Source organism: Taudactylus pleione, unplaced genomic scaffold (genome assembly GCF_031769625.1).
Source record: "Taudactylus pleione unplaced genomic scaffold, aTauple2 ptg000216l, whole genome shotgun sequence".
Lineage (NCBI taxonomy): Eukaryota > Metazoa > Chordata > Amphibia > Anura > Myobatrachidae > Taudactylus > Taudactylus pleione.
The window spans coordinates 6,602,799-6,628,966 of NW_028284618.1; the positions used below are offsets into that span (position 1 = coordinate 6,602,799).

The window sequence follows — 26,168 nt, forward strand, 5'->3', positions numbered from 1 at the left end:
AATCAGCGGATGTGTATCTATGCAGCAGTGGAACACACACTTGCGATCAGTGTGTGCATCCGCAATGGAGAGCAAGCAAACTAAAAATGCACCGTCATCCTTAACGTTGTGCTAAGTTACTGCACAAAACTCCCATTTCTGCACTATATAAAGTAGTTCAGTAACTGGCGCACTTGTAGATTATTGTATCCCTAATACATTTAATCTAGCAACTATTATTCTGACGGCCATTGTACCAATTGGGTATATCTAACTAATACCTCCAATGTTGTTGTTTGGCTTACATCCCTAACTACACCTCTGTCCCACCACCTGGTACCCACCCATCAGGATCTTAGAAACATAGAATGTGACGGCAGATGAGAAACACTTGGCCCATCTAGTCTGCCCCTATCTTGCTCCTGATCTGTGTACAATGGCATCTATATTTTAGGTAGAGGCTGTAAGTGGAGGGAATGCCAGCCTTGAAAACTTGTAGTTACGGTGGAGTCACCAGGGTGATTATAAATATACACAAAAATATTATGCCATCAGAACACTGCCCCCATAAAGGCTTGTCCACCTGTCCCCCTGCTAGCATTCTGCAGGAGACCCGGTCTCTATCACCCACAGTTACATGATTCGTACATCAGATGTCTCATGACACATAGATAAGCTATAACGACTTCCGCGTAGTAATAAAAGTTATCTTTACTGAAATGACATACACTGTACAAAATCATACACCCCAATAATAAGTTAGTCCATTGTGCATTCAGAAGGAATCTGTAGTTTGTGTTTCACACTTTGAGCTGTTACATTATGGAGGCTCCTCAGTCTTTCCTGAGCAGTTTCTTGGATCTCCTGTTCTGCCTCTTCATCCAGCGATTTGCGGATTAAGCGAATAATGTCACTTATTCCCTGATCCGCAGCCACAGAGATCGGCAGAATGTGTTTGAAGCTGATCTGACGATCCGGGACCAGCTCCTCTGGCAACAAGTGCAGATATTCTGAAAAACACGTCGTTTTGTCCCGGTGAGTAAGTCTAAGGCAACCAGCACAAGTATGGATCATATGCTCTTACATTTGTGCAGATATGGGATAGTTCATTACGGGAGATAATGTCCCTTTTTGGGGTGGATTTTCTGTTTAACATAACCAATGTTATGCTAGCCAAACGGCATCGGTATGATTTACCGCCGGGCGTCCGGCGGTTGGAATCCGACACCAGTATCCCGGCAGCAGTGGAAATCCCGATCGTCCTCAGGTAAGTATTAGCTAACCTAATTCTACACCCTAACCCTCCCTTAGGGGTGCCTAACACTAACCTCCCCCCCATTACCTAACCCTAATCCCCCCTCTAAGTGCCTAAACCTAACCCCCCCTACCCCGCCACCTAAACCTGAGTCCCCCGGGGGGTGCCTAACCCAAACCCCCCCTTCCCCTAGCCCAAACTTAACCTCCTGCGGGGGTGCCTAGCCCTAAGTCCCCCCCCGGGAACCCTAAACCCCCCCCCTCGGCTATCCACGCCCAGCGTCCTTTCGATTGGGATGCCGGGCTCCCGGCGTATGTCTAATGACAGGTGTCGGCATATCGACGCCTGTCTTTAGACCCTTGCCGGGATATGACAGTCGGGAAGCCGGCTGTCAGGATTAGGTCCGCCGGCTTCCCGACTGCATACCAGCCAAACCCCCACTATCATATTACTGAAAAAGACATTAAGCACACAGGAAGGAGCTGCGTGTATTTAGATCAGTAGAGCGATGTAGCAATCTTTGAAAACGCAGAAGCTTTGAGTTATTCTACATACAAAGTGAATATGTGACATATCACAGTATAGCGGCTCAACGGTCTGTAGCTGGCTGGTGCAGTCAGCAGTGAAGGCGATAAGCCCGGCCTTTAATATAACCTGTATACTGGTGATCCTTGGGCTGATTTTAGCTCTCAGGGGAAACACAGAATAAGGCTGGGCTTCTGAATACGGATCAGGCTAACCTAGTATTTAACCACTTAGTGACCAGAGCGAGTTTTACTTTGGGGGAGGTGTTGGTTTCACAGAGAAATGTCGCTCATACTAAATTTATTTCTGTTTTTTTCAGGACACTTAGGGCTTTGCAGTGGTAGCATCTTAGAATAACTACATGTGTATTTTATAGGCTTTATACAGGGAAACACTGCCTATAAGAAGAAAAACAAACGTTCCAATTTGGATAAATAGTACAATAGCCTAGAAAGCTTTTACGAAATGTGACTGGATCGTTCTACTGGCACCCATACCAAGTAACGCACTGGTCACACTTTCTGGTGCGGTCTCTGGGCCTAGACAGAAGTATATTGCAAGTGGACATATACAGAATGGGGCTACTCTTCCTTTTTTGTAGATTTGGTAGCACTTGTGTATGGGACACCGCCTGCCCACGCAGGGGGCACCAAAACCACCGCTATTTATAAATTGCTACATATATTAGATTGTCAGGAAGGGATTAAGAAATACTTACTTCTAGATGAACATGATCTTTCAAAATGTGTTCTAGTGAGTAATATGCACCTAAACATCATGATAGATCTCAACATAAAAGAATCTGTCCAATTAATGTTGCAACCATTGGCCATATGGGCCCAGCGGAGCCTTGGGGACACTTACAATCTGGTTGTTCAGCCCAGCTGCTAATAAAAAGGATCTGTCCAATCTGGTCTAACAAGTTTTCTGTCAAATTGGCCAAAGCTGCAACCACTGGATGGTCAGATCAAACAACCAGATCTCGAGTCCAGCTACACCTCCTCTTATTCCCAGACACACAGTGATACAGTCACTACTATAGGATTCCTCACCCCCAGGGTTTTCCAGCTGCTTTAGCAATTCCTGGAACTTGTCGTCGGCCTCAGGCAGATCCATCTTATTGACAGCAAGTAAGGCCGGCTTATCCAGCAGCTCTTCCTTATACAGCTGCAGCTCCTACAACAAGCACATTGCAAACAATTACAAGTATTTTCCATTTACATACAGATGTGCCCTCATACACTATTGCTGCAGTCACGCCAAACAGCACCTCTCGGCGCGCCCGTGCCACTATGCTTACGCTGAACGTCTTTTTTGCGTCTTTCGCTGGAAAACGCACGTGGATCGTAATCAGATGCGACTTAGAAGAACCAGGAGACTGCACTGATTAATTGATATGTGACACTTGTATATCTGTGTGTGACAGAGTCTGTATCTGTATAGGAAGTGCTACGATGTAGTGGCTGCAGCTTTTTTCTCCACTCCAAGTTCCGTTGTGCTTCATTTACAGACTCAGGCGCACACAGATATACGACCAAGATGCATTTTTGGGTGAAAAAGACGCTTAGCACAACCAGAGTTGCGCAGAACCTGCCGGCTCACGGCATATTGAGGCTAGGTGAATGAGAACAGGTGCAATAATTACAAATATGCAACAGTCCCTTTTCACAATACATGAGACTACTATTCCTTGTGAATTTGATTTTACACACAAATCCTGGAAAAGAGGAACTGTAATGTATTACACACTAAGTGCAAATGCCAACATTGTGTTTTCAGGGACTGGTTCTGAGAGGAGAGTAAAGCAGGAGAGGCCAGTAACTGTGCACCTGGGCAAGACCCTGCTGCACTGCTGGGGGGCAGATGTAAGATGTGCAGAGAGATTTAGATGTAAGAGGGGCGTGTCCAAACTCAAATCTAAATTGCAGTGTACAATACAGTCCAGCTTTTGTGGGCTACATGTAAAAGCAGCCAGTATTTACCCTGCATGCAAAAATAACAAATATATTTGCACCCCATGCATTGCAACGTAGGGCCGGATACTGGTGTGGACGGTATTGCACAGCTGCAGGGAAGCCGATGTGCAATACTGTACAAATAAAATGCTAATGCAGCAGGAGGCGTCTGTAGGAAATAAGATGCCTCCTGCATGCGTTTGCGATCCCAGTGCAGTGTGCGTAGACGCTGCTTCGGATCACCATCACGACCATTGGTCGCTGCCCTCGGCCAGTCTGTGTCTACAAAATGGGGGCGACACACCCCAGTTTTGTAGGACGGTTCTGGTCTCCAGCCCCCCCCCCCTCCCAAATCACTGCAGCATTTAATCATGCTGCGGCTTGGGAGGGTCTGCGGGCAAACATGCAGGACCCGCTCTGCAAATGTTCCTGTGCCTGCGTAGACCCAGAACCATCAGATTTGTTTGTAACCCATCAGGGTTTGTGTACAAATCCAAATCAGACCCATAGTTTGTTCCGGGTACAAAGTTACTTGCTATTTGTTTGTTTTTTTCTTTGCTCCCAACTCAAGATCAGCCCCTTATTGCCCAAAAGTGGTCTGAAACTCTCGCTGCATTTAACGAATAAACAGTATTTGTTAATTTGTGTGTTTTTATGAAGATGACAGAGAATTACTCAGTTGTCATTTGTTTTAAAAAGCTTACTTTACCCTTGAATAATGATCCGATGAATGTGGGCCACACCCACTAAAAGACGACTTGTCGTGGTGGTAAAATGTTGACCAGATTATTAGTGTGGGGCACTAACAGAGCCGGCCGTCATGTCAAATATCTTACTAGTGTAAATCATTAGTATAGAAAGCTGTTGGTATTACTCAGATAATGAATGGCGTAATACAGTAACTTATCGCATGGACCAGTGAACTCTGGTAATTTTAACCATGGATACGTAAACCTCCGAGAGCAGTCGGTTCAATATGTAATAATACAGTGACAGCATAGAGGTATCATCCTGTCTCGGTAGCAGCTGAGCACACTGCACAGTCGGAAGATGTGTAACCAGCAATGTGATGGGGGGAATCCAGGATTTACTTATGTGAAATAAGAAACACACTGTGCACAGCAATTATAGTTCTCCCCCCCTTCCCCCTATACAGTCTTCCTCTCACTTAGGGTGCTTATACGACTGAGGGATGAGACCACATGACGGTTTCACTCTCACTCACCAAGATCAGCAGTTGCACGGTTTCAAAAGCTGTTCTGTAGGGAGTCTTAACGGAGAGCTGAAATCCTGAAACATCTACCTGGAAGCAGAAGAAACAAAGCATTGCGGTAACTTATGAACTTCATAGTTCAAGTACATAATGTACTACCATTTACTAACGGCATTTAAAACTTGCACTAAATCACAGCAACCAGAACACAAAGCGCTATGACTGGTGTAGTGCAGTATACAGGGAAAGCAGGGTTCTCATCTGGTATAACGTATGATCTCAGCCTAAACTGAAATAATCAGTTAGGGTTGGAACATCTAAAGTGAAATCCAGTACCCAAAGACTAACTGCTTGGCTCCCTGGTGGGTCTCAGAATGTCCTGCACGCGCACATGCTGCTACCCGAGCTCCTGCCTGCAAAAGGAAAAACTTTGGCCGGAGTGCAGGAAGCGTGGCAGATATTGCTGGACATGATAGGGAGATGCATCACTGCGCAGACACAGGATATTGGGGCACCACCGAAGAGCTTGAACGTGGCTACAAAGATTTAGGGACAAACTGAATTTATATTCGTTTTCTATAATTAAATAAGTCTAACATATGTTTACACTGCGCTGTTGTGTTATTGTCCCAATTATGTAATCGCATCTCTATCATTACCAGTAATTTATATAGCGCACACATATTCCACAGCACTGTACAGAGAATAGATGGCCATTCACATATTATGTGCTGTTTCCTCTGCTCAATTGTCTGAGGTTTTAATTTTGTTTTATTATAATTTGTTAATTTTGTTTCTGAAAACTAATAAAAACTACTCACGTTAAAAGAAAAAAAAAAAAAAAAAAGTCTTCGGACACAGCCCAGTGTACCGGTGTGTGATACTAGTCTCTATAGTCTTACCTTTAAATGGGTTCTAAACCACAAAATGATTTTAATTGTTCTGTAAAAAATAATTGTTCTTATTAGCATGTGATACTTTTCCACTGGAAGCTGCACTTTACACGTTACTTGTTTCCATAACGGCCGGCCGTCTTCTCTGCTGTATAATGTCCTGACTGTGTATAAGATCTGTCACTGACCTCCCACCTGTCACAGACTCTTCCCCTGTGTAACTGATAAACGTAGATCTAGGACGGAGTATAAAGTAAACTCACCGTTTTAAATTCACAGACTTGCGGTGTCATTTAAAATTAGGCGTGGGGTTTACCGCGCGGGAAGAAGTTCCGGGTTCCAAACCCGAAGCTATTCAATTATTATGCATTCTCTCCGTGTGGTTACACAAAAAACGGAATCTATGGGTTACCCCGCGCTTTAAATCCAAGAGGGCACATTTTAACCCAGACTTTTCCCCAGAGCTCCTGAGGCTGCGAGGAAAACTGCACCCTGTAAACTTAATGCGTGGGAGATACAGGACATCATTTAATAGGTCCAAGTTGACAATTAGCTGGGATATAACATTATTTTTAAAATGTGTATAACTTGTCTGCTGTAGTCACTGCCAGCCAGTTTGGTGCAAATGCTTCATTGGGGGGTCAGAGCTGATCCCATGAAACTTCCCAAAATATTCACCTTGGTTACATTAGCGCTATTTGTCAGATAACGGATGAAGTTACTGGCTTGCTCACGCGTTTCACTCTACTGAGGAAGGATGATCATTTTATAGGTGAATTGTTTTTCCATGAGAAAAAAAACTTAACAAGTACATAATGGATAATAGAAGGAGGAAAAATAAATTATTATAGAAGCAAAAGGCTAAAATCTAAAGCATGCCTGAGGTCACCCCATGGAATATGTAGGAAGCCTGATCCAAAGCTATCACAAGATTACTGTTCGGAAATGACTGCTGCTCGGACAGAGTAACTTATCCTTCCATGTACGTGGTTGTATTGGAGTGATCCCGTCTCTCAGGTTAGCAGCAGGACTGTTCTTCTTGTGGCCGGCACTACATACTCCATATTCAGACCTGGCTTTACATCACCAGTCCCTGATCACTTTCTGTGTCCCCCCCATTACCCCCACTGCTGTGCCATCACTCTCTATGGTCCCTGAACCCCAATACTTTTCTTTTTTAATTAAATGGATGGAATAATTCTATCATAATTCAATTCATAAGAAAATTATCATGATGTGTGAATAATAACTTATTACTTAACTTAATCTATCACTTTATTAACAGGCAAAATACCGTAGATTAAAAACCCCAACAATGTGCACATCTTCCCTACACAACCTCGGCGTACGGCCTGGAATAATGTGCCTGGTGACGCCCCGTTCCCGGTGACTGAAGTTTTGCTTTCCATCTGCCCCGGTCTAACGATTCAGGGACCAAATTTAAACTACTTGGAACCACAGATCAGTAAATAGCTGTAAACTCACCACAAACAGCAGCTGCTTTGTTCTCTCCACGTGCTTGAGGAATTTGTGTCCCATGCCTTTGTTGATATGTGCGCCCTCAATTAAGCCTGGGAGATCAGCTACCGAAATCTAACCCAGAGAAACACAGACTCCTGTTAATATAACCCGTATCCTGGTAGACGACAACATATTATAGGAGAACCCCACAGGGCTCGCCCACACCTGCTTTTTCTTAAATTATTCACGCAATGGTGATATAAAAGCAACTCCAGCTATAGTACTATTGTAATTACCTGCTTGTAGTCTGGATACATGATTTTGCCGATCTCTGGTTTTACTGTGGTAACTGTAACACACACACATAAAGCATTGACATTTACTTACATGAAATTCAGTGTCCAATACATGAAAAATAAAACCCCTTAGAAGCATTGTTTAGTTTTGAGTCCCTCAATGTAGTCCTTCTAAGGACGTCCGCTCCCTGGGACCACCATCGTTGTCTGTATTCACACCTTGGTCCAGCCATGCTGACACCTTGCAGAGAGGAGTGTCTACGTGGCTGAGTGTAACACAAAGTCCCAGGTGCTCTACTACATGGATGGAGGAAACGACTTAAATAGCAGGGGTAATCTAATAGCGTCCATTTGTTTTAACACAAGTTTCTTTATGCAAGAGAGCCAGATTAATAAAGAATAATATGGCGACTGCCAGCAATGACAGATGCTTTTCTCAAAAGTTACAGCTTAGAACAGTGTTTCCCAACTCCAGTCTTCAGGAACCCCTTAACAGTGCATGTTTTTCAGCTCTCCCCGGTATCACAAGTGAAATAATTAGCTCCATCTCTCTGGATCTTTTAAAATGTGTCAGCCAGTAATAAATACACAAAATAGGAATTCTGGAAAACATGCACTGTTAGGGGTCCCGGAGGACAGGAGTTGGGAAACACTGGCTTGGAAACATAACACACAACACAATCAGTCTGCAGTCTTACAGCTCATCTACCTACATCCGTACCTATTATACATCTATATACAGCCCCAGCCAGTATAAGTCATCTAAAATAGATTAACGGGACTAAAGCTGGCCATAGTGCAGCTGACACTCGTGACGGGCAGAGCGGATAATCGGGGCGCCTCCATACACTGCAAGATGTATGGAGGAAATCTCCAGTCATAGCCTGAAGTTGGCTGAATGACGGTCGGGTGGATCAGAAGGGCTGGGCACGAGTTGCCGGCAGTTGGGATCCTGGCGGTCAGAAACCCTACGCCGGGATCCCGACAGGCTTAACATACCAACACTTGTTGGTTGGTATGCTAAACCTCCCCCCTCTCTCTCTTCACTAACCCTCCGTTCCTGCTGCCTAACCCTAACCTTCCCCCCTAGTGCCTGAACCTAACCCCCCTCCCCGCACTCTAAACCTAACCCTCCCCCCTTAGTGCCTAACCCTAACCTACCCCCCTTCCTCCACTATAAACCTAACCCTCCCCCCTTAGTGCCTAACCCTAACCTAACCCCCTCCTCCATTCTAACCCTAACCCTCCCCCCCTAGTGCCTGAATCTAACCCCGCACCCTAACCCTCCCCTCCCCCCGATACTTACCTTCGGGATACAGAGAGTCAGTATTCTGGAGCCAGGATCCCAACTGCTGTCAGGATTCCGTCGGCGGCATTTAGACCGTCGGCATCCTGTCAGCCGGGATGCTGACTACATCCCGGATTAGACAGGTTTGAAAACGGAAACAAACAATCCAGAGCAGTTTTCAGCCATTTTCAGGCTGTCAGCTATCATCGTTCTGTGCCATATAAAGAACGATAATTGTAGTGTATGTGCGGCTTTTCTTCAGCCACTGGAGATAAATGAGCAAATGTCGTGGCCTTTCTAACATCGATCATCAGCAAAATAAAAGAAGGTTCAGTCTTTATTCAGAGAAACAGGACGAGTTACATCCCCAGTAAGCACACCTCAGGGCACATATAGCAGGGAAGAGTACAATCACAGGGAATTGTAATTTGCTAAATAAATATTCTGCAATTATGGCCACACCTTAATTCGTTGTATTCCAATGGCCCCTGCAAAATGTGACAGGGCTCATGGTACTGGGACAGCTCATCACCACAAGTGTCAATTGCATTAACAGATATAAACACAAAAAAAAGCTAAGGATGCATTTATACAGATAGGCAATCTAATGGTATGTGCTATTCGCATGGCATTTATACATACTGCTGTCTTCTGCAACTTTTTTTAATAATAAAATTCCCTTTTGTATTTCAATTAACTAATCTCTCAATAAAATAATGGATAAAACACAATCCCATCATCTGCCTAAATGAGTACAGCTGAGATTACCCAAGCTATGAATACTAAGACATCTGTGATGGCAATTTTAGTCCTTGGGCTCTCCAGAAGGACCAAATGTTGGGGACAATAGAGAGCTTTTGTAGATTTACAGAAATGTTAAAATTAAAAAAAAACAAAAAAAAAACAACACCTCTAAATAAATGCCCCCTCATGTGGCTTTGAAATCACCCGATTTATGCAGTGTTTTACCCTAAAATGCATGATTTTCTGTAAAGGCTGACCAGTAACTTCTCCCTCAGCTACAACAAAACATAAATCACTTGCCGGATAGAAACGTAGGACCTATGCATAAAACAAAGCAGCAGCTGAACACTTACATGCATAATCAGCAATCTGAGGAGTGGCGTGTGACAGCTTGCTGAGTAATGACGACTTGCCGGCATTTGGAAACCTAGAACAGAACAACGCTGAAATTCTGTATTTGTTGTAAACATTACAATTTTGCAAAGGATTTATTTAGATTCACGGGAATGGCGATGAGAACATAAATGCTGGAGTGAGCAACAGGATATTGTTCATGAATCCAACATGGTATCTAACTGAACAGCCTAGGGGCAAAATTTACTAAGCGGTGGTTTGACGGCAGGTTCTATTCTATTCTAAACCCCGGCGGTTTGGCTGCGGGTTCTATTTTGTTCTAAACCCCGGGGGTTTGGTGGCGGTTTTGCAGTGGTTTCTAAATGACAGCCCTGTTCTATTCTATAATGTGCTTTGATGGCAGTTTTGCAGCGGTTTTGGCCTTAGTAAATCTGCAGATAGCAAAAATGCCGCCAAACCACAGTCAAAACACATTTTAGAATAGAATAGAACAGGGCTGTCATTTAGAAACCACTGCAAAATCGCCACTAAACCCCCGGGGTTTAGAACAGAATAGAACCCGCCACCAAACCGCCAGGGTTTAGAATAGAATAGAAACCGCCGCTTAGTAAATTTTGCCCTTTATCTCTAATAAAGTGCTGCAGAGGGTACCAATAGCGAATGGTTGGCCCATTAGAGCTCAATGGAGGATTGTCGCCTTGTAATTCTACAGACCACCAATGAAACGTCTATGACACCTAAGCATTGCTACATATTACCTTTGGCACCAAATGTTCTTTAAGCTGAAGTTCCTTAAAAAATGTGAAAGGGAGCAGGGTTATGGTAAATGCAGATGATTGGATGAATACACAACTCAATCAGATGGCTTTGACTCAAACGACTGGAGAACAGAGCTTGCTGGAGGGTTAGTACATTGGTAGCAGCAGCAGGTACATTACACAAGGATCCGGACAATATCCCGGCAAAGGGGATGCCGGCACTTACAATTCCGTCACCGGAATCTCGACACCTGTCAGAATCTCGGCGCCAGCATCGCGGTGGTAAGTAGCAGTGTTAGGTGGGAGAGTTAGTGTTAAGCACTGGGGGGAGGGCTAGGCACCGGGGAGGGAGGGTTACGGGTTGGTGTAGGAGAAGGGTTAGGATACCTACCGCCCGGGATCCCGTACCCATCCCCATTACATCATCCTGTTACTTATGTGAAAACCTCAGCAAAGCTGGACTCCCCCTTTTCATGTGTTTACCCACTGAACAAGATCAAACTAGCTTTCTATTGTGTCTGATAAAAGAGTAATTCCTTAACAAGGCAGCTGCCAGACGTAGAGTTATTTCACATTAATATCTCCATCAAAGGAACAGCCACTAAATTGCTAAATACAATGAGCAAACCAAACAACTCTCAGATCAAATATTATACAGCCATGAGTAATGAAGAAGGCAAATTGTCCTTATTTCAGCTTTCAAATGAATCACAGGGGGCAGGATTCATCAAGAGGTTCACGTTTCAGGACAATTACAGGACCACTTCACCTGACCACATTAAAGACATAAGACGACGTGGGAAAGTGGGGGGATAGCAAGCACTTAGTAAATAGACCTTCGGGCTCATACATTGTTATGGAATAATGGAAAAGAAAAAAGACAGACACTAATTGCTCATTAAAGTTTGTTAAGATTATAGCGCAAATTAAATACTGACAACATACTCAAATCACTACATCACAAAATGTTTAACAGTATATATAATCATCATAACATTTTCTATTCTTATAACAAAAATCTATTATGCATGGTCTTGTTCCTTCTCTAATGTACAAAGTGTAATATTCACAATACATATTGGATATTCTGGAGGTATAGGCCCGTATTCAATTTGAGGCGAAAAGTCCGGATCCGCGACACTTTTTCGCCGATGAGGTCATTTTCGCCCGTTGTGTTTGTACCCCGTATTCAATTTGAAAGACTTTTCGGGAAAGTCAATGGAATGTACTAGGCGAAAAAGTTTCGCCTATGAATAGCAGGCGGAAAAAAAGTGCAGAATTTGGGTTTTGGGGTGCAACGTTGCAGGAACCCCCCTGCAGCCTTTAGACAGTCCCCCAAAAGGTAATCTGTGTCCCAAAAAAAAAAAACACTTAAGGACACCCCAAAAAATTACTTTGAAAAAGGGGGCGAAAAAAAAAATGTTGGGGTACAAAGTTAAAACCTAGCGAACTTGAGTCTGGGGGGGTTCCCAAGTATGCCCCAGGTGTTTTTTTCATTGCAGGCGTTTGCGGCAGGTGGATTTTTCACGATTTTTTTCAGCTTCACTTTAGCAACTTTTAAATATGCTGACCCCCATTTTCAAGTACCCCAAATTTGCTGGGATAAGTTATTTTCTGCAAAAAATACTCCTGAATACTATTCTGCATCACGTATAGAAAAACGCTATTTAGCAGCTGATGAACCCATTTAAAAACACGAAGCCAAATCGGGGGGTATCATAGGGAACCCCCATATTAGAGCATCTTTTGGGGGGGGGGGGTGTCAGGCTGATTTCCCCAATTCTGACAGTACTTTCCGCCTGCTCAAGTTTCGCCGGGTCCCGTTTTCGCGTGCTTTTCAAATTGAATACGGGGATACGTGGGGACGCGCGCGATACTTTCCGCTTGCAAAACAGGCAAAGTAGGCTAAGAGGGGTATTCAATATTGGTGTTTTTTGCGTTAATATCACTTGTTTTACTTTTACACCCTATTCAATTTCAAAGACTTATCGCAGTTTTAAAAGTCTTTGATAAAAAACGGTGATAACTTTTCACCATTGAATAGGTGTCGAAAAAAAGTGCAGAATTGGGGTTTAGGGGTGCAGGCTTAAAAAAAAAATAGCCTGCACCCCTGAGATTGACATTTAAAAAAGAACTGTGTCAAAAAAAGTTTTAAAAAAAAAATAGGGACACCCCAAAAAATTTAAAAATTGGGGTGCAAAAAAAAAAAAAAAAGGGAAAAAATTGTTAAACAATAGGGAAATAGGTTCAGGGATATTCTGCAAGTATGCGGCAGGTGTTTTCTAGAATAGAATTATAGCGGCAGGTCTATTCTAGAATAGAATTATAGCGGCAGGTGTTTTCTAGAATAGAATTATAGCGGCTTGTGCACAAATGCAGAATTTAAAAAAAAATACTTTAGGGACATCAAAATATGCTAGTACCCATTTTCATGTACCCCAAATTTGATGGGACCACTTAAAAAAACGAAAAAAATAACCTAAGTGCTCTTCTGCACCACTTCTTCAATGTCGGGGAAAAAACACCTGCTGCGGCTATTTAAATCCCTGACTTTCAATTAAAGGCTAAAACGGGCGTACCCATAGTGTTCCCCCATGTTTTTACAACTTTAGGGGGGGTCTTACAATTATTTTAAGGAAAAATTTGTAACTTTACGCAAATCCAACTTGGGAGTTTCCAGTTTTCGTTAATTTTATTTTGAATACGGGGATAAGCGGGAGCGCGCACCATACCTTTACGCAGAAAAAAACTCCATTATGAAACGTTAACTTCGCCAGGGAAGTTAACCTTTCATATTGAATACCCCTCTAAAAGTCCGGGCCGAGAAAAAGTATCGCGGCTCGGCTCAAGTTGAATACCGGCCATAGTGTATACATACAAGGGCTGTTAGAATGCATTTCCGTTTGCGGAACCGATTTTTTGTGAGTTCAAACTGTGCATGCACAGAAAAAGGAGGCACCCGGGGGTATGCAGAATCATATGAATTTCTGATGCATCTACATCTGTGAGAGAAGAAGCGGAACGGTGTTGAAACTGGGCAATTGTACATAGGCAAGTTTTGGTTAGGGCGTGTTCATGTATATGCGTCCCAGTCAGACCTGCAAATATAGGAGGCATAGTATAGGGCAGGTGCACACGCATCCCGGGTGTATAGCTTATGTGCGCTAAATACACATTTTGCAAGAACATTTCTTTGGGGTAACAGACTCACATTTTTCTTACAATACTGTATTAGGCCCATGTTGTTTATAGTACACTTACATTCTCACACTGGTCTGTTACATAAACACACTATAGTAAGAATGGAAAGAGACTGATGACAAAATATCTTTATATATAAAATTATACTACTGGAAGGGCAAAAAAAAAAAATTATAGATATATATTTACCCCTTTGCAGTGAAGTAACTATTGGCTATACATCTGCCTATCTAACTACCTTTAATCAGCTGCTATCTTTATATTACTTGCTATATGCCAGTTAATAAAGTCTAATGTGAGCAGGCTCTTTTACCAACATATAGGTTTATGTATATGCCGTCGGTCTTTAGAAGTTTGTTTTATTTTTAATATAAGAAAAACAATATTTTATAACCTTATAAAACTTTACAGAAAATGCTGTAATTGACACTTCATATGTGTCCTCATACATCTAGCCTCCTTCTGCGCTAAACAGCCTTTCTAGTCGCCGTGGCGTGACTCGGTAGTGCCAAGTGTCTTTTCATGCAACTTTTTACCTTCAAATGCATCTTATTTGCACAGTGATTAGATTACACAAGCAGCTTCTGCTGATTAAAATGATATGCAGCATGCCTACGTTCTGTGTGCGTCTGCGGGTGTCTCTGCGTGCGAAATGCTACGTTACGGTGTAAGCGGCTGTGACACTGTAACGTAGCATTCCGCATACAGATACACCCACAGTCGCTGAGAGAACATAGGCATGCTATTTTAATCAGCAGAAGCTGCTTGTGCAATCTAGTCACATCGCTGTGAGAATAAGACGCGTTTAAAGATAAAAAGTCGCACAAAAAGACGCTCAGCGCTTACGAATCACACGGAGCTCTGGCGTTATGTGTAGCGCATGACGGATGGATGTATGTGGGCACATCTGTATTTACCAACACTACCAAGTTTTTTTTACCCTTTATTTTTGTTAATTTGACCTATTTTGGACCAGTGTTGTTTTCTGGTTAGCAGCGGTAGTGGTGGATGTTTATTACATTTACAATTCTCTAACTTCTAGAGTGCCAAGGCTTTTTCTTTGGTGGTATTTTTCCACCAAAAAACACATTAAGTGTGTGCAACACGTGAGCTATGTGGGCAAAGGAACTATGTGCTTAATCTGTTACCATAAGCCCCATACTTGAATTAGCTTCTTATTTCTATTGCACAGTGTAACTGTGTATCGCTATGGATTTGCCCACGATCTCAGTGGTAAGCAGTCAGGAGGTCACCGTTCATGATTCTGGCACGGTTAAAATTTCTATATGGGTTAGGGGCAAAATGACAGGTAACGGTCAACATAACATCAGTGTCGACATGCTGAACATAATGAAAGTTGACATTGTGAATAGCTAACACATATAACACACACCTCTTAGTGAGTTATTTTTATTTGGTTGACTAAATTTGGTTCGGGTTCTAGGTTATTCAAACCAGCAGCAGCATTTTCCATGTTGCCATATTGCGCAGACACCTACCCTACTAATCCCACGTCTGCAATGAGCTTCAGATCCAGACGGACGATTCGTTTCTGGCCTTTAGATGGAAGGAAATCTGTTTTGAAACGACCGCCAGAACCACCCTTAGCCACTCGGATTTGGTCTCCCTCTTTATCCAGCTCACCTAGAAGACATCAGATAGGACTAAAACTTTTTACAGTGTAAACCAAACCACTAACTTGTTCACCTGCATAGAAGGCTGACTTTATAATCTACCCTGGCTCCCTGCTATACCTCACGGCCTAATATATCCAAACCAGTAACTGTATGATGCCACGACCAGGAACGTGCAGTCAGGGCCTCCCCTGTCATACACCGTCAGACTGCAGAGTTTTGACTATAAAAATGATTACAATACAAAGAAGATATTTATAACTCACAAATATCTTTTGTGTTATTCTGATCGATTTTATAGGCAAAACTCCATAAAAATTGCAGCACTCCCTGGAAATACAAGGAGAGACAAGAGATGCGGCAGTAAGAGCTCAGCCTCCCCTCTGATAGCTCAGACACTGTCTGGAGCTGGGGGCTGGGCCACAAAGCAGCTAAAAGCTAGACAGAAAAAGAGCTAATGCCTCACTGTGAGGGTATGCCTTGAACTCTGATGGACACCTCTGACGATCAGGTTACCAGTCTGCATCAGTGCTCAGCAGCAGCCCTGAGGAGGAAAGGAAATTGGCATATGCAGACAGAGGAAACATACAAAAGGAGAAAAAGATGCTGCCAGGGGGAGATCTGTGCACATGTTGGGGGTGGGGAATCTTTTGTGCTAGTGGAAGGGATCCTCTGTGCTACTGGATATGTGTGAGGGGGATGTGCTACAGGCCGTGCTTTAACCAATAGCTTCGAAGTAGACCGTCATTTATACAGCAACTCCAACTAGAAGCTCAGCCACAAGCACGGGCCAATGACTCCGGCCTGTGCTTGAGATTTGCAACACAGAACGATACAGCCATTAGGCCTATTGGACAATTTAGTGGGCGGAGTCATCACTCTGTCCAATAGAATTAAGTCACTTTTTAGCATCATCATCATTTACACTATAAAATAATAATATACAAGCACTGCTGGATAGTGCGGCTTTTCTGAGTGTCAGGCTGCGTGACAGTATGTGAACGGAGATAATTCTTACCAATCTTATTCCCGCCATCTGTAGTGATCGTTATCCCAACAGGAACATCGACAAAACAATCTTCCCCCATTGCACCTTTAAGCGCACGAACACTAGAAAGATGAAAGAAGAATCGCGCAGATTGATAGGAGGAATAGAAGTCCATTGTATATGTAAATACTGTAATGCTATCAGACAGGGGTGTAAGGTAACTAGACATCTGTAAACCCCTGAATTTTGTGTCCTAATTTTATAATAGTGTACTAAAGGCCTGATTCACTACTGACTGCAACTACGATTACACACAATCGGCGATTGTTGCGTTCTGCGCATGCATTGCCGTGCGCGAAGAATCCACTGCGATCAGGACTGCGATCGCACTGACTACGCAGACCCATCGCAGAGTGATTGACACGAAGTACCATTTGGGGGTGGTTACAGAGGAGGGGGGGGGGGACTGGTTGGCGAAATGCAGGCGTGCCAGTGCGTTTGGACGCCATTACAGGGGGCGTGCATAAATTAGCCACTGTGATGCCATACGCAGTTTCAGCTTTCACTGCGTGCGCCGAGGTTAGCAATTTCTGAGTAAGGTCAGACCTTGTGCAAGTGTGCGTGAGGCTCCGATGTTACAGATGGTTTTGCAGACTTGCTAAGTATTACGGATGTGTGTGTAAGGTAAAGTGGGCGTCCTTATGTTAAGGTTGCGACGGCATATTAATTGCAATCATTACCATATTTTTGCGATTACAGAGCTGCGATCACAATATCGATCCCTGCTGAATCAGGCCCCAAGTATTTAGGATTAGTTTAGCAGATTAAGAGCATATTTTCAGACAAAGATGCAAAGTCCGTGGCACGCCACAAGGGGCTATTTGGCGAGATTTTAGGATAGGTTTTATGTGAGCATAAGTATTTCGGCAGTACAGGTGATCATCCGGCAACAACCACTAAGAACCAACATCATGCGAATGAAGGGAAATATAAACTGATTTAGAGTTAGGAGGTGGGGGTGTGAGGGGGGACTGTTTATGTTACAGGCATGCTGTATTTTTGCTGCGTGCAAAAAAAAAAAAAAATTCAAATGAAAAAATATGCATATGCATTCCATTCATACAATTTGGATTGCCCAGATGTGCACCCATTTAACTTTTGGCACAAAAACAGACAAATCTCAGGTGCACAACTCCAAATTACTGATAATATCTAAATGCAATAAAATTTTGCAATCAATAGAGGTTTTTAGCATAATCATGGCCAAGGTTATGGGCCTACACATTACTAGAGTGCATATACATTACTTTTCTTACTATGGCGGTGGCCTGGGGCGGCTTAGCTGGACTAGTTTGGGGGGGGTCCTGCTCTCTCGATTTGAACCCTAGTATGTTAGGGACCTACCCTAAAGAGGTTATCTGGATATTGTGGAAATCGGTTTTGAAATGATTGTCATGATTTCATGATTATGCTAAAAACCTCTATTGATTGCAAAATGTTATTGAATTTATATGTTATCAGTAATTTGGAGTTGTGCACCTGAGATTTGTCTGTTTCTGTGCCTGTAATTAGTCGCATCAGGTAGCACCTCCCATTATATATATTCAGGTTGTGCAGTCCAGTAACCTTTCCTATATACTCCATTTAAATTTTTACAATATACCATACTGGAACACCCATTTTCTCTGGAAAATGTTTAGGCTTTAATGAGAAGATTGAGAAGAAATTTTGAGACTTGACAATCTTCCGGGTTGCAAAAAGATCTGAGGACAACTGCATTGCCTGCTAATCTAATAACAGCAGCCTGATTTAGGTAGTCTACTAGTGCATACACAGGCTAAATTATACATGGGACACTGACAAAAGATCTTGCCTACCAGGTTCTAAAACTCCAGTACCTGCTTGTGCCTTACCATTTATGTACGACACTATGCTCTCATTGCAATTGTAGTTTTTCCCCAGACTACTAATAATTCTCTGTGATTTAGTAATATTATCTGAAACTCTCTCCAAATGCCCTGGATTAAGAATTACTATTGAAGGGATCTGGAATAGCTTGTAGGAACACTGCTAAATACTCTTAATGCTGGTGCCTGAGGTCTCATGTGTTGCACAGCTGAGTGAATAGCTGAAATCTTAGCGGTTATTAGATCCAAGAACAACATTACCCTTCTTATCACAGCAAATCTTTTGGATTGGATATACTCTGCCAAAACCTTTTTTTCTGTGAGCACACCACATTGCCTCACACTAACAATAATATTTTGCGTAGGGCTAAGACCAGGCTTTCGGTTCTGAAGCTGAAGAGTCTCTGAATTGTCTCTCGGATTCACTCTCAAAGACAACACAAGCTATAATGTCTAATCTTGTAGTGACTGTTACAAAGTGAAATTATATGTGCTTAATTATTTTTCTGATTATGGTTAAGAATTAAAATTTTTGCCACTGGTCTGCTTAACTGGAAACACTGGGTAATAGAAATCCAGTTATCATTCCGGATATGGAGCTGCTATTGTGATTGCTCCTGAATCTTTAAGGCCCAGGAAGCCTGCTCCAGTGCCACCGGCTTTATGGGACTGACCAGTCCTGGTTAGGAAGAAGCCTGTAATATGGTGTTTGTCTGTATCCTAACAAAATGACATCTGTTATCCATTCGTTTAAAAGAGGAAGTATTCAGATGTAGGCCTAGCTGTTGGTCTGTAAATAAGGGGGAAAAAAAAAAAAAAAGAGAGAAGGCAGATAAACATCAATCATGAGAACAAGCACTATTATTGATGATGTCTTTGATCCTATATTTTGTTATTACGTAAGAGGATTAAGAACAGTGACCAATCACACGTTTGCTTTCATTTGCTAAAAGCGTTTTCTGGTACCATTACACATCTGCTGCAAATCAATTATTTAAATCAAACAAAAGGATCTGATTACCACACCCTCTCAAGTGTTTTTTTTTAGTCCAGCAAATTAGCACACGGCTCTCACCTACTATTGACCCCGTTACCTCCGACAAAGCGTTTCTTTGCATATTGATCTTTTACGGTTTTCATGGACACTCCATATTTTGCTGTCACCCACACATCACCTCCTTTTCCTCCTTGTCCTCCCAAACGAGGGAGGCCCATTCCACCGGCCCCACCTTTCACCAGGACCCTCAAATTGTCTATGAAGTTTCCATACTATAGAAAAGAAAAAAAAAAACAATGTTATAAAAAATAATATATATATATATATATATATATATATATATATATATATATATATATATATATTATTAACAAAGGTTCGTAGAATCCACACATTACATAAATAAAGGGGGTCACCCAATTAGGGGCGATGCCCATGATTTTGTTTGTGACTATGCCGCACTTATAGAAACACTTAAATTGTATCTTCTAATAAGCATACCTATGGGACTGTGAACTAAAATTTGGGGAGTGAAACCAGGGCCGACTTAGGGTACCCTTTCCAGCATTCAACCGATGTTGCAATGGCACATCAATGCCAGTTTGCCAGTAATTTAACCTATCCCATAACTTTAAAATGTCCAATGAAATTGTATTACCAGCAGTTACATGATACAGCTTCTTACATAGACAAACAACCAATGATATAGTTCTGTGTCCTGCTATATCATTGGTTGTTTGGCTATATAAAAAAACTATCATGTAATGGGATACAAACATCATATCGACACTCAGTGTCAACATCCTGGTGCCTGTGTTCCGGGGTCCTCACAGCGCTGGTCAACAAGCCAACTTCTTCCCGGACCCAGATATGTACACAAAGCAGAAGCCACGGTTATTATGTGCTCTGCCGGCTAGCAACACATGGCTCACTAGCTGTTGTAGAACTACAGGTCCCTGCATGCCCTGGCAAACAATGCAATAGCTTCAGTCTGCTGCATGTCCAGGGCTTGAGAGCCCAGTGCTAGGAACTCACATACATGCATGCATATACACATACTTACATACATACATAGTATCTATCAACCCATAGCTGCAACATATCTGCCCCTCTGAGTGCACAGTGACAGTACCTTCCTAAGCAGGACCCTGCTGACCCACACCATGGTGCAGAGCAGGGAGAAGCCCCCCTGAGAGCCGCTGTGCCCGGCAGGAATACAACCTTCACCCTACCGCCCCAGCTACACGTTGTTTCATAGTTCACACACAGAGCATGACACTGTGCGGCAGCTAAACTCGCCCGGCGGAAACAGTAGCTCATCGGTTTGGTGCCGGGACGGGGGGAGGGAGGGCGCTCGCTGCAGTCATGGTCCACTCCAGACTCCAGGGACCTCCTCCTGATGATGCTGTGGCGCTGCTGGCTGCGGGGCGGGCACAGCCCACTGTAACCAGGATGTGACTCTTGTTGTCTCTGTCTGTAGGATTGTGTCTTTATTTTGTACATACAGTAGTTTTCAGAGAGGAGTCCAGCACTGTGACCCACAGCCTCTGCTGTCCCGCTTTCACCCTAGGAGTAGCTGGGGGGCGGTGGCCGCATGCCTGTACCTCACACCAGGGGACTTCATGTCTTCCAAAGACTTTGGGGTATATTTACTAAAGGGTTTTTTAGTGAAGATGTTGCCCATAGCAACCAAGCAGATTCTAGCTATTATCTTCGATAAGGTTACTAGATAAATGTTAAGCATACCTCCCAGCTTTGGGCGGGACAGTGCTGTTTTTCTGGGACTGTCCCGCTGTCCCACCCGCAGGCCACATGGTTATGCGGTATGGGGAGAAAGTTGGGGAGAGCACACACCGCCGCTTGCGGTAAGCCCTGCCCCTCACCACTAGAGCCCACCCCTTTTTGGGCTGTGCGCCAAAGACGCACGATATTGTCCCACTTTTATATTCACTAATGTTGGGAGATATGGTTAAGTGAAATCTGATGCTATGGGCAACATCTTCACTTCTAAAAACCTCCACTTTAGTAAATATACCCCTTTGAATATATACATGGGAGGTACTACTGACAGGAATGACGGACCTGACCTGATAACGGCAATGCCAGCTGTCTATAATGAGAGCAAATTGATATTTTATGATTATAAAAAAAAAACATACATGTACTGTACTATGGAGTTTGCAGAAGTTGGAGAGATGTTGAGAATAACAATACAGATAGTATACTGCACAGTAATAATACTATGCAGAGAGCAGTTAGTATACTGTCATGCACCTCCTGCTCTGTGTACCGTCATGCACCTCCTGCTCTGTGTACTGTCATGCACCTCCTGCTCTGTGTACCGTCATGCACCTCCTGCTCTGTGTACAGTCATGCACCTCCTGCTCTGTGTACCGTCATGCACCTCCTGCTCTGTGTACCGTCATGCACCTCCTGCTCTGTGTACCGTCATGCACCTCCTGCTCTGTGTACCGTCATGCACCTCCTGCTCTGTGTACCGTCATGCACCTCCTGCTCTGTGTACCGTCATGCACCTCCTGCTCTGTATACCGTCATGCACCTCCTGCTCTGTGTACCGTCATGCACCTCCTGCTCTGTGAACCGTCATGCACCTCCTGCTCTGTGTACCGTCATGCACCTCCTGCTCTGTGTACCGTCATGCACCTCCTGCTCTGTATACCGTCATGCACCTCCTGCTCTGTATACCGTCATGCACCTCCTGCTCTGTATACCGTCATGCACCTCCTGCTCTGTGTACCGTCATGCACCTCCTGCTCTGTGTACTGTCATGCACCTCCTGCTCTGTGTACTGTCATGCACCTCCTGCTCTGTATACCGTCATGCACCTCCTGCTCTGTATACCGTCATGCACCTCCTGCTCTCTATACCGTCATGCACCTCCTGCTCTGTATACCGTCATGCACTCCTGCTCTGTATACCGTCATGTACCTCCTGGCAAAAGGGAAGGCCCATGGTATACTTATAGTGCATTTGTTCGCTGGAAAGGAGCAGGGTGGATTTGGGTGTTCCTTGCGGAGTACGGGGCCTCATATTGTGACTATGCAAAAAATATCTACTTGCAGAATGAGTTAAATGTAGTTAAAATATTGGTGACTGCGCATTTAAGGCGCTGTTCCGGATATGACCAGTGTCCAGGGAGGCCTTCATTTATACATGCCTACTCTTCCGAAGACGTCCAGGACACTCACAAATTTGAGGCGGTCCTCCAGTACTTCTGGAGAGTAGGGATGGACATTGGAAGCTGACGGTTAGCAACCACTGATGTTCCTGATCCGATGGAAGTCATTTTTTTTCCATTGAATTGCAGGTTTTCAATGGTTTCCAGCGTTCAGATGCAGTTTTCCAATGCTCATGCGATGGCTAATAATTTTTTTTTTTTTACCTGCGACACCTGGAAATGGTGCATGCAGCTCAGCTAATGTACACATGCATGAAGATCTGACTGCTTCTGCACATGCGCACAGTATAACAATGGTACTAGCCATTGCATTGCGTGATTTAATGTTGCAACCATTCAATGCCGCCAGGCTTCCAATGTCCATCCCTACTGGAGAATGGACCACCCACTGGCCACCCACTTTGCTTTCTTCTGATGTTGGCAAATCATTGATGAGGTAATTCACGATGCTGGTCCTGATTGTGCGAATCACATTATCATGGCTGTGCCCCAAGCAGCGCATTGACACATAATTTCAGGGAGCTCTCCCGGATTTAGATTAGTTGGCAGTCTGGGGGATGGATGTTATAACTCATGTGAATCGTGTTATTGTGCCCCCCCTGAATTTTGTTGCCCATTGTACAGACTGCCCATTGGGTAATTATCTTTTTACCATGTCATTTTCACTAAATTTCTTGTGTGAATGATTTTACACTATTGTCCATTTGCTAGTTATCCACATACCATGCCTGAGTGAGAGACAACCTAAAACCATGGAGGCTGCACTGCATCATCTGTACTTGGGAAGGCACGGCAACGTCTAATCTTTTTGAGAAGACTGCGGGCTGTGGGTTTACCGAGAAATATTCTTATACATTTTTATTGATGTGTTTTCGAAAGCCTCTTAACTTATGCTATTACTGTGTGGTATGGAAACTGGACGCGTGCAATTCTATAGCCAGGGTGATTAAAGCACCTGAGGGAACCATTGGTAAACTTTGCCCCAGTTGGAGACAATTTTTTGTTAGGAGGAGTTTACTGAATGCGAATAAGATCATTGCTGAAATCAAGCAGTCAGTCATCAGAAAGCGGCATCGATGATGGCTGGCAACCATCGAAAACTCGCTATTCGATGGAAAAAGTATTTCCATTGGATCAGGAACATTGATGTTTGCTAACTTGTGTTTCCAATCTCCATCCATCATACCTCAGAAACATTTATAAAAGCAAAGTGTTCAAGCTCATACATGATCCACTCAAATTACACACAGATCATTCCAAACCACGCTTAGGTCATGTCAAACCACACTCACATTACTGAGAATTTATAGGGCTAATCGGTATAGTTCTGCCAAATAGTTACTGTTAGGAGGTATGTGTGTGGTAGGCCTTAACCCAAACTGAATGCACACAAATAAATACCAAAACATAATGCAAGCCACAACTGTCACGAATCTTGGTCTTATCATGTCTGATAAGCTCAGACACCCCTTCCTTGCTGGATTCAGGCCTGTGCAGAAACATTCCCTGTGATTAATTGCTGCACCTGTTCGCTCACCTGTTCTGTTAGGCCAATGGCTAGAGACCTCTCCCTATTTAAACCAACTCCTGTGTGCAACCCATTGCCTGAACAATGTGTTCCTACTCCGCAGGGTTCACGGCTCCAGTAGTACTCTGTAGCCTATGTTGTGTTCTTTGTGACTTCTTTGCTACTTCATTGATTTCAGCTAGTTATTATTTGCTGAGTATCGCTCACCTGTCAGCTTCACAGTGCTATAGACCAGCACCTCAGCGTTCACACTGATCTGCCACTGTATTCTGCTCCTGTTAGCGCAGCAGCTTCCACACTGTGCACAAATCCACTAACCACCTACTGCTGTGTCTGCAGATCCGCCAGTGTTACAGTGTCCACGCTACTTACCATCTAGGAATTATCCACCGTAGTGCTCCATTACCTGCCAGGCCTGCAGTTACAATACTGCATAAAAGTCATCCTTACCATCGCACTCCAGACTGCAAGTATACTGTGCTATTTCCCTGGGAACTGTATACATCCTCTGTCTATACCTTCATACCGCAGGCACATTGCTTGTTGTAGTGTTCTACTTTGTGCTCCATAGTTGTCCAGGTGTATAGTATACTACTCTGCTAGCAGATTTTGCTGATCCTGCACTGTGTGCTGTTATCTTGGGCAGGTTTAAGGAAGGGTGCTGGTTCCAGGGCTGTGGTTCAGTGTGAGGTATACAGTCTGTGCACTGAAGTGTTCAGAGTCTGTATTACTTTTCCTAACATGCAGAGTTCTGCACTGGTTCCAGTTCCAGGTTTTACGTCAGAGTTGTGCCAGGGTTACATCTTTCTCAAGTTGTACCCTGGATACATAAGACTCCAATTCACGATCTGAGGCTCTGATTCAGAGCCGGATGCTCTGACAGAGCACTCGCTCTGAATCAGGGCCGTCCTTCTTAATTTTTAGAGCGGCCTCTAGGCTGCTCGTATAGCTGTGGGTGACCACCCACAGCTATAGCGAGCAGCCAGGAAGATGGTCGCGATGGTCAAGACCATCGCGACCATCGGGCTTGCGACTAAACCCTTGTGGTAGGGTATCGTTGCTGCAAGCCCTGGAGTGCTTTCGGCTCTATCAGAGCCGAGAGCACTCCCACTGACAGTGGGGCCGGCCCCAGACGGTAGGCCTTCCCATGGGAACGCCTCCGTCTGGGCAGCCATGCCCCCGGCACGCCCACCAAAGGGGGCGTGCTGTCACTCACCATTGACAGCACGCCCCCTTTGGTACGAGACCCGGAGCGACGGCTTGCCCGTCACTATCCGGGTCTCGTGCATGCGCACAACGGAGCCGGCTCGTGCATGCGCACTGGTCCAACATCGACCCGCTTGCGAGCGCTCGTGAGCGGGTCTGAATCAGGCCCTGAGTTCCTATGTACCAGTACTATGCTATTGAGTTCTGGTGTCATCCTTGTGTTTGTAGCATATTCCTGTTCTTGTAGACCTTCTGTGGTCATTAGATGAGGGAGTGCCCAGTTACCTGGGTAATCACCTCTGTTCCAGTTTAACATCCTTTCACATCACAAGTCTGTGGTTCCTGCTCTGGCACTAGTGTACCTGTGTTCTTGGTTAGACTCATGAGCAAGAGTTACAGTGCATCTGGAAAGTATTCACAGCACTTCATTTTTTCCACATTTTGTTATGTTACAGCAGGGGTGGGGAACCTTTTTTCTGCCGAGGGCCATTTTGATATATAACATTATTCGTGGGCCTGGTGCACATGGGCAGAGCCACAGTCGCCAGTGATTACAGCAATGCCCAGAGCATACTGAGGCTGCTCTGGGGAGCTGTAAGGGCAGTGGTGTGTCCGTCTGAAGCATCCTAAGGAGGCTCCAGGCAGCACTGTTGTATAGATTCAGGCTGCAGGCTGCCGATCTACGAATCCTGCTAGCCAGATAAGGCTAACAGAAAAAAGCTCAGAGGGCCAGACCAGATTCCGGGGGCCTTATACGGCCGTGGGGGCCTTATACGGCCCCTGGGCC

General features: G+C 44.1%; 1 protein-coding gene across 1 annotated transcript; it reads right to left on the minus strand.

Annotated features, from left to right (window-relative positions):
• Positions 1-672: 672 nt before the first annotated feature.
• Positions 673-20,876, minus strand: GTPBP10 (GTP binding protein 10). Its single transcript, XM_088478651.1, has 10 exons — positions 20,581-20,876; positions 19,527-19,720; positions 16,575-16,666; positions 15,422-15,566; positions 9,963-10,036; positions 7,578-7,630; positions 7,306-7,413; positions 4,940-5,017; positions 2,812-2,935; positions 673-989 (listed from the first exon to the last, which is right to left on the minus strand). The coding sequence occupies exons 1-10, from the start codon at positions 20,611-20,613 to the stop codon at positions 739-741; spliced, it is 1,152 nt and encodes a 383-aa protein (XP_088334777.1). The 5' UTR covers positions 20,614-20,876; the 3' UTR covers positions 673-738.
• Positions 20,877-26,168: the final 5,292 nt, after the last annotated feature.

Coding starts and splice junctions, on each gene's coding strand:
- GTPBP10 (XM_088478651.1), bottom strand. CDS start 20,613: ATGGTGTGGGTCAGCAGGGTCCTGCTTAGGAAG. Junction 7,414..7,577: donor TGTATCCAGACTACAAGCAG/GTAATTACAATA, acceptor TCTCTGGGTTAG/ATTTCGGTAGCTGATCTCCC. Junction 5,018..7,305: donor CAAAGCAGCTGCTGTTTGTG/GTGAGTTTACAG, acceptor TTCTGCTTCCAG/GTAGATGTTTCAGGATTTCA.